Here is a 15,277-nt window from a genome sequence, read left to right on the forward strand (position 1 = left end):
TACAGAGAAGGTAACCATGATTTAGACCACTGAGTTTTAATACAATGTATTGCATATTTATAGCTTCGTAACAGAAATGAATCATCCTATAATTTAATCTGTGGAAATTCTTCTCATTCACTCATCTCCTTACGAAACATTTATTGGGATCCGGGTTTGTCAGGCTTTCGGCCGGATCGTATGGGAGAAATACATACCAAGACTGACTCAGGACCAGCTAGGATGAGGCAAAAATGGAGAGAAAGAAATGCCATCCCCAGCATCTCTGACTATGTGTTCTCTCTCTCCTCACTCAAGAGGCTAATCTAGTTATTTACATAAGGACAGTAAACTTTGTAAAGCATTCATGAGATTATGCCACTCTTGTGCACTGTTTTATTGTAAATGAATGGAAAATGCAGTGTGAAAACATATGCTACAAAAAGATCTGGAGTCAAATTGGGTTTATAACTTAAAATTCGTCTAATAGGGCATTTTTTATTGTTACTGAGACTATGTCGCTAAATGTGTCACTCTTAAGCAAGAGGCCATTAGATTAACAAATTCCATGTGGTCAGAAAGAGTGACTATATGAATGGTACATTATGCCAGCTACTGGACTGGGCACCTTACACACATTGTTCATTTAATTCCTATTAGAAAGTGGCTAGTTACATGCATTTTTCAGATGCTAGGAACGAGCCTCAGTTTCACCCACCTATTAATTTCCTTCTTGGAAACTTAAATCCATATCCCTACCACTCCAAACCTGATTTATTATTATTATTGCTTAGAGTGGAACCCTCCACAGACTTACCTACAGCCTCTTTCCTTTTGTTTAATATCAGAGATTGGCAAACTTTTTCTGTAAAAGGCCAGATAGTAAATATTTAAGGATTGTGGGCCATTTGGACGCTTGCAGCTACTACAAGTCAATTGTCAGAGTGATAACAGCCATAGACTGCAAGTAAATGAATTCTCAGGGCTGTGTTCCAATACAACCTCATTTATGGACATTGAAATTTGAATTTCATGTAATTTTGACATGTCTTCATAAAAAGTTTTTTTTCAAACCTTTTGGAAATGTAAAAATCATTCTTAGCCTGCAGGCCCTTGCTTGTACAGAGATGTTTAATGAGCTTTCTAGATCCCAAGTTGGCCCCTGTGCATTAGCTGCAGCTGACCAGCAGGTGGGGCCCTTTATTATCAGCCCTTAATTAAATTCTACCACAGAGTAAGAATCAGTACTCATGATGATCAGACTCAGTTGTCAGAAAAGATGACATTCTCTGGACGCTATTATTTGTATAAGAATCTCATGAAAATAACCTTTTGGATATTTTGATTTTTCGATTAGTTAGAATCAGTCATCTGGAAAATGCACGTATGTAGAAGTTATGCCAGATAAAGAGGTTGTATTAAACATCTTTTCCTAGCCAGTAAATTTTTTTTTTCTCTCAGTTTCTACAGAAACCCAATCTAAAAGCAATGATTTAAAAAAGTAAACCTTGGGGTGCCTGGCTGGCTCAGTCAATAGAGCATGCAACTCTTGGTCTGAGGGTTGTTAAGTTCCACCCCACATTAGGGGTAGACATCCCATTAAAATTTTTTTTAAAAATCTTTAAAGAAAATTAAACTTCAAAAAATTTAAAAGTAAATCTTTATAAAATAGAAATTTTAGCAAGGTTTTCAGTCATGGACCCAGTAATTCTTAAATGTTGTGTATATGACACTTCTTTTTTTTACTCTGTATATTATTTTCAGCTATGTTATGTTTTATTGATTAAATCCTTTATACATCTTAATTCATGTGCTATGCTCTAATTGAAAGTATTTAAGCACTAATTTTTCTTAGTATCTTAGAAATGTAACTCAGAATCTTCTGTCGTTCCAGTCTTTATTTTCATTATGCTTTGTGCCTATATGTACTTAATCATTTAGTCATACATTTTTCCATACCAGTTTCCATGGTATATATTAAGATTTTTAAAATTTCAGGTATAGGGGCGCCTGGGTGGCTTAGTCGGTTAAGCGTCCGACTTTCACTTGGGTCATGATCTCGTGGTTCGTGGGTTCGAGCCCCACGTCGNAATTTCAGGTATAGTTAAAATAGATGCTCGAGTAGGGGGTTGTTATTGTTTTAATCTCAAAAGCGTCAGGTTCCATCCCTTCCTGAATGGGTGTTAAGGACCCATTGTTTTCCATCATGGCGCTTAGCAGGAAACTAGGACCACGTGCAGGCCCCGTGCTCCCCAAGTGACAGAGTGTGTGCATGCTGGGCCGTATCTCCTACTAGCCGGTCATCCTGTGTTCAATCCTCCAGGTGGTTTCCAGGCTCCTCTGTCAGTGGACCCTGCCACATGCCCTATTGTTCCCGGCCAGGAAATGATTATAGAAATATCCAAGGGACGTTCAGGTCTTGGTCTCAGCATTGTGGGAGGAAAAGACACACCTCTGGTAAGTTTCCAGAAGTAAAGTGTATCTACTGTCACAGAATTAGTTGTGGAACCTTATTATGGCCTTTCTCACTTCTATGCAAGGCTTGGCTTTTTCATGGAATGGAAAAAAACATAGTTATAAATAGATACGCATGCATATTCTGCCCAGCTTTAAGTTTTTCTCAGTGTTTAATTTTCACCAGGATTTTCTCTGTCTAGGACATGGACTTTTTTTAAATTTTTTAAAAAGTTTTGTTTATTTTTGAGAGACAGACAGAGCATAAGTGGGGGAGGGGCAGAAAGCAAGAGCGACACATAATCCGAACCAGGCTCCAGGCTCTGAGCTGTCAACACAGGGCCCAGTGCGGGACTTGAACTCGCAAATAGTGAGATCATGACCTGAGCCACCCAGGCACCCCTGGAGCATTTTTTATAAATGCTTATTAGACCCACAACATTAAAGCAGCATTTAGACCTATTATAACAGGATTATAACTGGGAACACCTGGAGTTAACTAACTCAGCAGCCAGATTTAGCTGTCTTTTCATGGGGTGAGATTGAAATACAGTTTAAAAATACAGCCTACGGGGGTGCTTGGGTGGCTTGATTAAATATCCGACTTCAGCCCAGGTCATGATCTCGTATTTTGTGGGTTTGAGCCCTGCATCAGGCTCTGTGCTGACAACTCAGGGCCTGGAGCCTGATTCAGATTGTGTCTCCTTCTCTCTCTGCCCCTTTACCTCTCACATCTGTCTTTCTCTCAAAAATTAATAAACGCTAAAAAAAAAAAGCAAACAGCCTAGGGCCACCTGGGTGGCTCAGTCAGTTAAGCTTAAGCATCCAACTCTTGATTTCAGCTCAGGTCATGATCTCAGGGTTTGTGGCATTGAGCCCCGCATTGGGCTCTGCACTGTCATCACAGAGCCTACTTGGGATTCTCTCTCTCCCCACCTTTTTCTGCCCCTCCCCCCTCTCAAACTAAATAAGTGAAACTTAAAAAAAAAATGAACAAAAAACTTTAAAAATATAGCCTGGACCAAACCACAGGAAGGGGAACTTCTAAAGAAAAGATCGCCCCTTTCCTCAGTGACAAAAGCTGAACAGATAGCATTCCAAGCCATATAATAAGAAATGTAGAAAAGTTCTGAGGTCTTTCTATACTAAAGGCATTGGAGTAGTATGCAGAAACTACTAGTCAGCCTTGAATATTGGCTGTTTCTTCCTTCCAGGGCCTGTTTCCTCGCTTACCCAAAGAGATTTTCCTATATATTAAATAAGCTAAATTTATATAAATCTATATTTAAAATGAGTGAGGAAAGTTATATTCTAAGGAAATTTTGTAGTGAATTCTTCCATGAAGAAGTCACCCTTTTATTTATGTTTTGTAAATAAACATCTATACTGCTTAAAATAAGGCAGAACTAGATTTCTTATAGGAAATCAGAAGACTTTAATCAGCATGTTTTGCCTAGCTGAATGAGTTTGTTAACTAATTTTTTTTTTGCTTTGTTATGAATATGACTTTGCTTTATGGGGTTGGTTAGAAAGCCTGAATAAGATGTGCCTGTGTTGCTCATGGTGCTTACTGTTGCATACATTTGTGCTATTGGCTGCCAGCTTGGGGGCTCCCAGTGCTTCTTATCACCTGCTGCTTTTCAGATGTGAGGCTGTTTGCTAAATACTATGTTCTACTTCTCTTTGCCATCGTGAGGCAGGGAAGAAAAAAAAAACTTTTAACAGCATCTGAAGTTCATAATCTATAGTTCTGCCTTTTGAGACTGTACTTACCACTGTCCTTGGAAGGATAAGCACTGCTTTAAAAATGAGAAATGGAGCGCAGCTTTTATGTTTTAACCTCAGGTACCTCTTCCAAAGCTGTAGGTTAGACTCACTAGTTAATATATAGCCATGTCGGGGTTTGGTGAGGCTGAACAGCAGGAGAGGGGAAAGTGCTTTAACAGATAAAACCACTGTTTACTGCAGTGAAGATCTTTTGTTTCCTTCTAAATTTGGACATGGAATATGCAGCCTAATTGACATGCTGGGTCCCATTATCCAGTCAGGTCATGGGACTGCTCCCAGCCAGCAGAAAGTTAGCAAATAAAGACGAGAGCCTATGAAAGGAAATTGTGGACAGTTTGACTCACTGTCAAACCTTTGCACTTGCCTTTGCACGTGTGATTATGTGATGCCTCCTTCAGCTCTGATGTAGGGAAAGAGCATGTTGTGAGTGCTAGTGACCCGTTTTAAGCATCTGTTCCAACCGGTTCAATTAGGGTTTCTGTGCTCTCTCTATTGTGTGTCCAGCAGATACTTTTGCTATCTTTGGAGGAATGAAGCCTCTGGGACTTGGTCTTGACACCACATCAGTCCTATTTGCTATGAATAATTGCTCCAGAACCAAGACAGATGGTTTCTGAGATCAGAGAGGGGAGATCTCAGTTAGCATCACAATGTGTTTGCAGCCCATCCTCTAAATAGGCCTTTTAAAATACCAAGATAGGGGCACCTGGGTGGCTCAGTCGGTTGAGCATCCGACTTCAGCTTAGGTCATGATCTCATGGTTCATGAGTTCAAGCCCCGCGTTGGGCTCTGTGCTGACAGCTCAGAGTCTGGAGTCTGCTTCTGATTCTGTGTCTCCCTCTCTTTCTGCCCCTTCCCTGCTCATGCTCTGTCTCTGTCTCTCACAAAAGTAAAATAAGCATTAAAAATTTTTTTTTAATAAAATAAAATACCAAGATGATGGTGACAGTGAGCCTGTTAGGAAGGTTTATGAGCACACCTGCACCCAGTCCTCAATGACAAACTTCTGCCTCTGTTGTTTTAACCTTATGATGAGCTCCGAGGTCTGCTTTTGGTGGCTTTTCTTTGATAGCTTGCATATGTTTGCTTAAAAGCTGCCCTCTTTTGGTGCTGAGGATATGAAGTTGAATGAAATAACCCTGTTCTTACACGTTCGATCAAGTTGATCCTACTACCATCAGAGTTTATGGTCTAATATAAGGGACCAACCAGTGAAAAATCTTAATGAGGACTATTAAAATAGATACTTTCTCTGCAAAGTAGAAAAAAGTGGAACTGTAGTACACACTGTCTCGATATAATTAATATGGATTAGTTTTTATATGTTTCTTATAAGCCAGTATCTTAGTCTATTCAGGCTACTGTAACAAAACAGCACCAACTGGTGGCTCATAAACAACAGAAATTGATTTTTCACAGCACTGGAATTTGGAGGTCCAAGATCGCAAGGTCAGACGAGGGCCCTCTTCTGGGTTGTAGACTTCTCGTATTCTCACATGGTGAAAGGAGCCTCTGGGGGGCCCTTTTGAAGGGCAATAATTTCATCCATGAAGACTCTGCTCTTGTGACCTAATTAGCTCCAAAAAGTCCCGCCTCCTAATGCCGTCACAGTGGGCATTAGGGTTTCTACATGAGTTTAGAGGGGCAAACAGCAAGGAAATCAGATAAGGTATAAAGTAGTATATTTATTCATATTTTTTATCTCCTTCCTTCCATCCATCCACCCACCATCCTTTCATCCTGTATCTTTCCACTGCCAACACATACTTTGGTCTTGGAGTACTAGTTTTCATGCAATGTTGTAACTCAGAAGACCCAGCATATTCTGCCAAAGGAAAGACCGAGGTATGATGCTTGTCACACATTTTGTAAACCTCTCCCTGAATCCTTCAGTGTCCCCTTCTCTGAAATGTTTGCTTGCTAATGAGAAGTTTTCCCTCTAGTGTCCTCAGAAGAAGTAAAATATAGTTCTCCAGTGTCGTTTTATTGGGGGTTATTTTATTATCAGCCTTGGGAATTCTAGAGAAGAGAAAGAAAAACTTAAGAAACTAATATTTTATCTCAGAATATTGGCCGAGTTGAACCATTCTTGGGATTAAACAAATAAGTGGACAAAGAATGAGGAAAGCTTCCTCAGGACCCTCACTCTGCATTTTCCTTTCTCTGAGTACCGTTGCCAACGGTGCCATGCTGTAGACAGTGTGTTACATCAAATCTAATAGGCTGAGTAATGATGCTGATTCTATGGCACCAGAAGCCCAGATCTTTTAACCACAGGGCCTTGGACAAGTGATTTAACCCTTCTAGGTTAAATCTGCTTCTCCATCTGTGTCAAAGTGGTGACAACAAAATCCACCTCTTTTGGTTGATATGTGGATTAATTAAGATAAGAAATATAAAGGACTTTTCCCAGTACCAGTCTATACTGAGTTCAATTCTTATTGGTTATTGTTAAACATTCATATTAAAGTATGTCCTTAGCTCTCTTCATCTGTATGTCTTTGATATACTAGCTGCACACTGAGAAGCATGACTTCATTTCTGCATAGATACTTATTTTTCAGCATCAAACATTTTTTTAATGTTTTATTTACTTTTTTTTTAATTTTTTAATGTTTTTTATTTATTTCTAGGAGAGAGAGAGAGAGAGACAGCATGAGCAGAGGAGGGTCAGAGAGAGAGGGAGTGACAGACTCTGAAACAGGCTCCAGGCTCTGAGCTGGCAGCCAGCACAGAGCCCAACGCGGGGCTCGAACCCACGAACCGCGAGATCATGACCTAAGCGAAAGTTGGACGCTTAACCGACTAAGCCACCCAGGCGCCCCTGTTTTATTTACTTTTGAGAGAGAGAGAGAGCGTCATCAGGGGAGGGTCAGAGAGAGAGGGAGTCACAGAATTCGAAGACAGGCTCCAGACTCTGAGATAGCTGTCAGCACAGAGCCCAACACAGGGCTTGAACCTACGAACCGTGAGATCATGACCTGAGCCAAAGTTGGACGCTGAACCCACTGAGCCACTCAGGCGCCCCTCAGCATCAAACTTTTAAAAAGCGGTTTGGCACTGTTCTTAACATGTAATCAATACATATCCTTGTATTTAATTCTCCCAACAACCTTGTAGAAGAGGTAGTGGTATTATCCCCACTTTACAGATGAGGAAACTTTACAGACTCAGATAAGTTAGGTAACTTCTCCAAGGACGTAGTATAGCAGGATTCTCACACAGAGAGTCGTGACACTGAGGCTTTTCTTTCCAGGAAGCAACTTTATTGCTTGCCGGCACCGCTCAGTTGGGTTCATACCTGAAGAACTGAGCCCCGAACACCACGTGACATAGTTTTTTATGTATTTTCTATTTCTTTGTCTCTCATATATGTGGTAACACACACAAACATGTAGTCTGATTAAGTGGTCTCATGTTACAAGATCATGAGGGAGGTTGTCACGTATGCACATAGCCAGGTTACCTTGAGATTTTTGTTTGTCTGTTTTTTCCTTAGGGAGGGGACCCTATCACAATAATGCTAGCAGTTGGTCCGGTTGGGGTTTAATCAAGCAATCTGACTGCAAAGCCCCACTACTGGGCTGCTTTTTTAGTGCTACCACTATATGTCATCGATCTTCACCTGTAAACGGGAGTTAGTCATCTCACCCACCAGACCCTGAGTATCTTGAGAACAGACCTGTTTTATTGAGTTTTGTACCTTTAGTACCCACATATAGAGCCTTGTACACTTAAAAATATGACTGTCTAGCCTCTGTGAGCCACTCTGAACTCTAGCCATTCTGGCCTTCTTCAGTTCTGTTCATGGCATTTGCACATGCTGTTAGATCTGCCTGGAGTGCTTCTGTGATCACTTTGAGCTGTAGCTAGAATATCCTGTTCATTTCTGGTGTGATTATTCTCACGGTTGACAAGGACATTGTTAAAACCACTTCACTGTGAGGGAGAATTGAACTAAATCAAAAAGGGAAGATCAGAAGGGACGGCGACGTGCAAACATGTAAGATTACCTTTCTGTGGATGAGGGATAAGAGCAGTTCAAGTGCTTCCGAGGGGCTCAGTGAAAAATAGATTTCACATTTTCATAAGGANCTGTTTTATTTACTTTTGAGAGAGAGAGAGAGCGTCATCAGGGGAGGGTCAGAGAGAGAGGGAGTCACAGAATTCGAAGACAGGCTCCAGACTCTGAGATAGCTGTCAGCACAGAGCCCAACACAGGGCTTGAACCTACGAACCGTGAGATCATGACCTGAGCCAAAGTTGGACGCTGAACCCACTGAGCCACTCAGGCGCCCCTCAGCATCAAACTTTTAAAAAGCGGTTTGGCACTGTTCTTAACATGTAATCAATACATATCCTTGTATTTAATTCTCCCAACAACCTTGTAGAAGAGGTAGTGGTATTATCCCCACTTTACAGATGAGGAAACTTTACAGACTCAGATAAGTTAGGTAACTTCTCCAAGGACGTAGTATAGCAGGATTCTCACACAGAGAGTCGTGACACTGAGGCTTTTCTTTCCAGGAAGCAACTTTATTGCTTGCCGGCACCGCTCAGTTGGGTTCATACCTGAAGAACTGAGCCCCGAACACCACGTGACATAGTTTTTTATGTATTTTCTATTTCTTTGTCTCTCATATATGTGGTAACACACACAAACATGTAGTCTGATTAAGTGGTCTCATGTTACAAGATCATGAGGGAGGTTGTCACGTATGCACATAGCCAGGTTACCTTGAGATTTTTGTTTGTCTGTTTTTTCCTTAGGGAGGGGACCCTATCACAATAATGCTAGCAGTTGGTCCGGTTGGGGTTTAATCAAGCAATCTGACTGCAAAGCCCCACTACTGGGCTGCTTTTTTAGTGCTACCACTATATGTCATCGATCTTCACCTGTAAACGGGAGTTAGTCATCTCACCCACCAGACCCTGAGTATCTTGAGAACAGACCTGTTTTATTGAGTTTTGTACCTTTAGTACCCACATATAGAGCCTTGTACACTTAAAAATATGACTGTCTAGCCTCTGTGAGCCACTCTGAACTCTAGCCATTCTGGCCTTCTTCAGTTCTGTTCATGGCATTTGCACATGCTGTTAGATCTGCCTGGAGTGCTTCTGTGATCACTTTGAGCTGTAGCTAGAATATCCTGTTCATTTCTGGTGTGATTATTCTCACGGTTGACAAGGACATTGTTAAAACCACTTCACTGTGAGGGAGAATTGAACTAAATCAAAAAGGGAAGATCAGAAGGGACGGCGACGTGCAAACATGTAAGATTACCTTTCTGTGGATGAGGGATAAGAGCAGTTCAAGTGCTTCCGAGGGGCTCAGTGAAAAATAGATTTCACATTTTCATAAGGAAGAATTTTCAAAGCATCAGCTGGCCAAAGTTGGGATGAACTACATAGCAAGGCCAAATCTCAAGAAATGTTTTGACAAATTCAGGCAGCCACTTTTCGAGGACATTATCGTTATTAGGCTTTATTTCTTAATTGGACAGGAATGTGTACCTTGATAAGTCTCTTTCTCGAGATTATAGTAATATAAGGAAATTCATTCTCTCTTTACATTTCCATCTCACAGATTTCTTAAAACTTCAAGGTCTTAAGTTTTCTTTAACTAGAGAATAAGGCTTAATTATCATTGAGTTTTGTTTTATGGAAGCTAGTCATTATTACCACTTTTGGGAAGGTTAAGTTTATGGAGATAAGCCCTAGTTGCTATACTTGTATGTTCCTCTGGGTCTAGAGATAAGCTTGCTTCCTTGCAAGAGGAAAACATTTAGCTTCAGGCATTTGTTTCATCTTGATATTCCTGGTACCATCCCATTGTAAATGAGGTCCGTGGATGCCCAGGACGGATTATAAAATTTAGATACGCTATTAATATTTAAAAGGCCTGGGAGTATCAGATTAAAAATCTTATTTCTCTCCAAGTTTCAAATGTGTGTTTTTTTCACCTCCTGATTCAGTACCAATTTAATTCAGTCTTATTAAATAGAAGTTCCATAGATAGAAGAGGTACATTAGCAAGAAGAATCAAGGTAGAGGACTGTCACATTTGGATACCATGTGGTAAAGTCATCCATCTAGAAACTGAAGTAAAAAAGATCTTTTAGCTATAACCATATGTTTGGCTCTGCAGTGACCTTATTTAACCCTGATTCACCATATTGCATGCTATTGTTGAGCTGTTACTGCTTTTGACCATTAAACGTTGGACTGTAGCAATTTAAACCACCACATATATATTTTTTAAGTAAGCAGAATAGAAAACTATTTTACATTTGATTAAGTGTTTTATTTTGCTAGTCCCCTTCAAATGAACTTTGCACAGTCTGTTTCACGAGGAGTGTGGTTTGCTTTGGCGTGTAATCACCCAAAGCCAGGCTCCTTTTATCATTATTGCTTAAGTCATATATTTTTACACAAAACATCTTATTACCTTAGTTTTATTTTAAAATCAAAGCAGTTTGCAAAAAGTCTATGAGTCACACTGAAAGAATGTTAACGAATGGTACCTCTGAATTTCCAGATTTGGGCATTTCTGATCTTAAAGAATATGACTGTAAGCAAAAATATTATGCAAGCTGAGTAAAGTTTAGATAAATAGGGACCAGATGGAACTATAGGGACTTATAAAATATAATGCAAATATTATCCCATTTCCTTAAAATAAATCTCTATTTCAGTATGAAAAATTATATTCATATTGATGAATATCAACCTTTTGCTAAATCAGTCTTGGCAAGGGAGCTCCATTTTAAGTAAATATAAAACAGTTTCTTTTCTGAGTTTGAGAAGGGAAAGCTTTTCAGAGTCTTAAAATGTGAAACTTTTTATATATTCATTGCAATTCTTATATTGGCTGTTTTATTGCTGTGATTTTCATTCCACATTTTAGTTACCTATAGTGTGGAAGAGTTTGCAATCCCTGAGCTTGAGTTTTAGTGTATGTAGTCCATTCCTTTAACACATACGTGCACACAGGCACGCATGCACACACACAGATTGGTGTTACTGCTTCCTGTATAACTGATCGTTTAATCCATACTTTTAGTCAAAAGAGCCACTATTAAGTATTGCTGACTTAATGCTCATTTATGTTGTCTGTAGTTTATTACCCAAGAATGTTTCAGTATTCTAAAATAGTAGGTACTAAACGTGATCCATTTTCTTTCTCTTAGAGTGTTCGGTAGGTGCAAATCTTTATACCCTCCCCCAAAGCTATTAGAATAGATGAATAACTTAAGATTGGGATCTAGAAACTGGCTCTTTGTTCCTTTTGTAACAGAGTCTTATGGGGTTTAATTGGTGACTGTGTTCTGAGATTCTTAGAAAATCTAGAGGCACCTGGGTGGCTCAGTCCATTAAATGCCCGACTCTCAGTTTTGGCCAGGGCCATGATCTCACAGTTCATGGATTCAAGCCCTGTGTAGGCTCTGCGCTTGCAAGATTCTCTCTGGATTCTCTCTCTCCCTCTCTCTCTCTCAAAATAAATATATATTTTTTAAAGAAAATCTATGTATCAAACTCTAATTTATTAGTTACAGTATCCAGATTTTAAAAAGTATCATTCCAAATATAATAGATAAGTTCTTTGCCTCTTACTGACTTCCCTTTTCTAGCTATGGCTTCTTCAGGTTTTCTGAATGGAAACAATTATATTCAACCTATGAAGCTGGCAACCAAAACTATATCAGTTTGACAAATATGATACTTCTTCTAAAGTAATAATCTTTTATTGTATCCATGGTGGGGAAATAATATATAATAAAAGTACTCTTGACTCTCAGATCCATCCAAATTATAAAATTAAAATGAGAAAAAATTCATCTTCAAATAAAGAAAATATGTTATTTGTGGAATACGTTCTGCTTTAAGTCCTTCACGTTCTTATGAGATATTGAAAGTAACCTCTTAATCTTTTGCTTCTCATGCACGAATCAATGAGGGTGTGCCAGGTACCTTTTGCATCAAAGCAGGGGGGTGTGAAGGTGGGGAAGATGAGCATCTTTGCAACTTGTCTTGAATCATCTTTGCCTTTTACCTTTGTAATTGGTTCAAAAATATATATAGATCTACAAAAGACATGGAATGTAAGCATAATAACACATGCCGCAGCAAGAAAAATGCATTAAGTCTTCTATCCTTGGGTTAAATGATCTACTGCCCCGCTGTAACAAGGAGAACAGAGAGCTGCGTTTGTTGACATGAGTCCTGCCATTCCTATTAAAGATAGCATGTGTTTGCATCTCTGCTTTTATCACCTTTCACATGAGGTTTCCCAGCATCATCTTTCTTGAAAAGGAGCACTTCAGGGAGTCCCTCACTGGTTCAGTCAGTAGAGCATGCGACTCTTGTTCCTGGCGTTGTGAGTTCAAATCTCTCATTGGGTGTAGAGATTACTTAAAATTAAAATCATTAAGGAGGGGCGGGGTGCTGGGTAGCTCAGTCGGTTAAGTGTCTGACTTCACCTCGGCTTATGATCTTGTGGTTCGTGGGTTCAAGCCCCACATCAGGCTCTGTGCTGACAGCTTAGAGCCTGGAGCCTGCTTCAGATTCTATGTCTCCCTCTCTCTCTGTTCCTCCCACACTCGAGCTCTGTCTCTCTCTCAAAAATAAATAAAACATTTAAAAATAATAAAATTTCTAGGGGCACCTGGGTGGTCAGTTGTTTGACTGTCCAACTCTTGACCTTGACTAAGGTCATCATCTCAGAGTTTTGTGAACTCGAGCCCCAAGTTGGGCTCTGTGCTAACAGCATGGAGCTTGGAATTCTGTCTCTCCCTCTCTGTGCCCTTCCCATGTGCTCTCTTACTCTCTCTCAACATAGTAAAACCTAAAGAAAAAAAGAAGCAATCACTTATATTCTTAGTTCACCATAATAATAGGAAAGATAGAAATTAAAATATGGACTGAAATTGGTGTCATTCTTCCTTAGAGTCATGAATTTGGACCGCTGATCTATATTCCTTCCTTTATGTACCAGATAGGCCCCCTTCAACCTTAGATATATATGTGTTGGGAACTTTCATTAGCAATTATTCCACATCTATTTGGCTGACACTTTACTTGCCATTAAATATATAATCTCATTTCACCCTCAAACCCAAAAAGGCAGAATTTATTAGTTCCATTTTACAGAGACAGGAACACTAGTTTAGTGAGGCTAAATATCTTAATAGAAGTATCACAAAGCTTTGATAAGCGGCAGAGCTAAACTCTGAACACAGGTTTATGTGGCCCCAGCCGTATTCTTCCCACCGTACATCGCTGCCTTCCGTTGTTTACAGGCTGGAAAATTCCTCTGGCAGGCTTGATAGAGTCTGTAGGAGATTAAAATTGATCATAAATTTTGTACAACTCCTTCCCGTTTCCTGGAATTCCAGCTGGCCCATTGACTTGCTTTGACCAATAGTAGTGAAAGTGGCATTGAATAACTTGCAAGCCTTAGCCTCAGGGCCTTGCAGCTTAGCTCCTGTTCTCCTGAAAGACTGCCACCTTGCAGACCAGCTTAGATCAGCCTCCTGGAGGATGACACACCGTTTGAAAGTGCACATGGGAGAGGAGGAGCCCAGCTCTCTCAGCTGAAGCCCCAGCCAATCTGACTGCCAATTCTCGTGAGCTCACCTGAGACAGCGTGGAGCAGAACTGCCCCCTGAACCCAGCCCATAATGCCAGCCCACAGAATCATGGACAAATGATTCATTTTTGTTTTAAGCCACTAAAGGTTTTTTTTTATTAAATTGTTTTAATGTTGTTTTTTTTTTTTTGAGAGAGAAATAGAATGTGAGCAGGGAAGGCGTAGAATCCGAAGCAGGCTCCAGGCTCTGCGCTGTCAGCACAGAGCCCAGTGTGGGGCTTGAACTCATGAACAGTGAGATCATGACCTGAGCCAAAGTTGAGCACTTAACCGACTGAGCCACCCAGGCGCCCCTAAGCCACTAAACTTTGCAGCACAAGATAACTAATACAGAGTCTGAGCCACCCCACTATCGTTCTGCCCTCTCACAGACTGTGCAAGTTGGGATTATTGTGGTCTGCCATTTAGAAGGAAGTCTTACTATTCCTATGCAGGACCTAAGTGTCTAGATAAAACAGTGGCTTTCTCTGCTTTACTTTGCTGCTGTATGAGTTCACCAAGGTCTAAAATCTTAGAAGTAGAATGAATCTAGAAACCATGTATTTCCACTCTGTGCTTTACTGATAGGTGTCATGAACAAAACAGTGCATGTAGAACCACTTGCAAAATTGGCCACCTACAGAGCTGTGAGAAAAATTAACTCCTCTTACTCCCGGTTCTGGGTCCTTCTTCTATACCTTCCTGCCCCTTTTTTTTCTTTTTTCAAAATCACATTCTAATTGAAATATAATAGGGAAGGGGCGCCTGGGTGCCTCAGTAAGTTGAGCATCCAACATCGACTTAGGTCATGATCTCATGGTTTGTGGGTTTGAGCCCTGCGTTGGGCTCTGGGCTGACAACTTGCTCAGAGCCTAGAGCCTGCTTCGGATTCTGTGTCTCCTCTCTCTGCCCGTCCCCTGCTCACACTCTGTCTTACTCTGTCTCTCAAAAATAAATCAATGCAAAAAAAATTTTTTTTAAGAAATATAATAGGGAAGCTTGGTTTTGAGGGTTCCCCCCCCCCAAAGAATTTGAGACAGAAAAGCATCATGTTCTAAGACACTCATCCCTTTACTTACATAAGTACAGTCTGGAGCCTATCAATTTTGTTCAAAGTGAGATATTTTTTCATGGTTGTACCCCCACAGTTTTCTTTTTTAACCTCTCTAACTGCAATAGACATCACAAATCAGTAACTTAATACATCTACATCTGTTTCGAGGTAGAAGTGAACGTAGTGTTGATTTGCACAGCACTGGACTGAGTATTTTACTACCCCTGCTATATTATCACCCCTTGTTGGTTTGGCCTTCCTGCTGAGAAAGTCGTCTACTAAATGGAAAGACAGGTCTATATGATTTCTGAACCGTGACAACGCTAGAGGGGAACTCCATTAAATGATGTGTAAAAGGAGCGTTACTCCTTTAA

The 15,277-nt window shown here is 40.3% G+C and overlaps 1 protein-coding gene across 4 annotated transcripts in view; it reads left to right on the top strand.

Annotated features, from left to right (window-relative positions):
* PATJ (PATJ crumbs cell polarity complex component) overlaps positions 1-15,277 on the top strand; it is a 391,357-nt gene that overhangs the window by 264,081 nt on the left and 111,999 nt on the right. For all 4 annotated transcript variants that reach the window (XM_077768086.1, XM_077768084.1, XM_077768085.1 and 1 more), the window contains one exon: positions 2,303-2,436. In XM_077768086.1, coding sequence (XP_077624212.1) covers positions 2,303-2,436 — 134 coding nt within the window. The remainder of the gene's footprint in view (positions 1-2,302; positions 2,437-15,277) is intronic.

This window comes from Crocuta crocuta, unplaced genomic scaffold, assembly GCF_008692635.1.
Source record: "Crocuta crocuta isolate KB4526 unplaced genomic scaffold, BGI_CrCroc_1.0 scaffold85, whole genome shotgun sequence".
NCBI classification, from domain to species: Eukaryota; Metazoa; Chordata; class Mammalia; order Carnivora; family Hyaenidae; genus Crocuta; species Crocuta crocuta.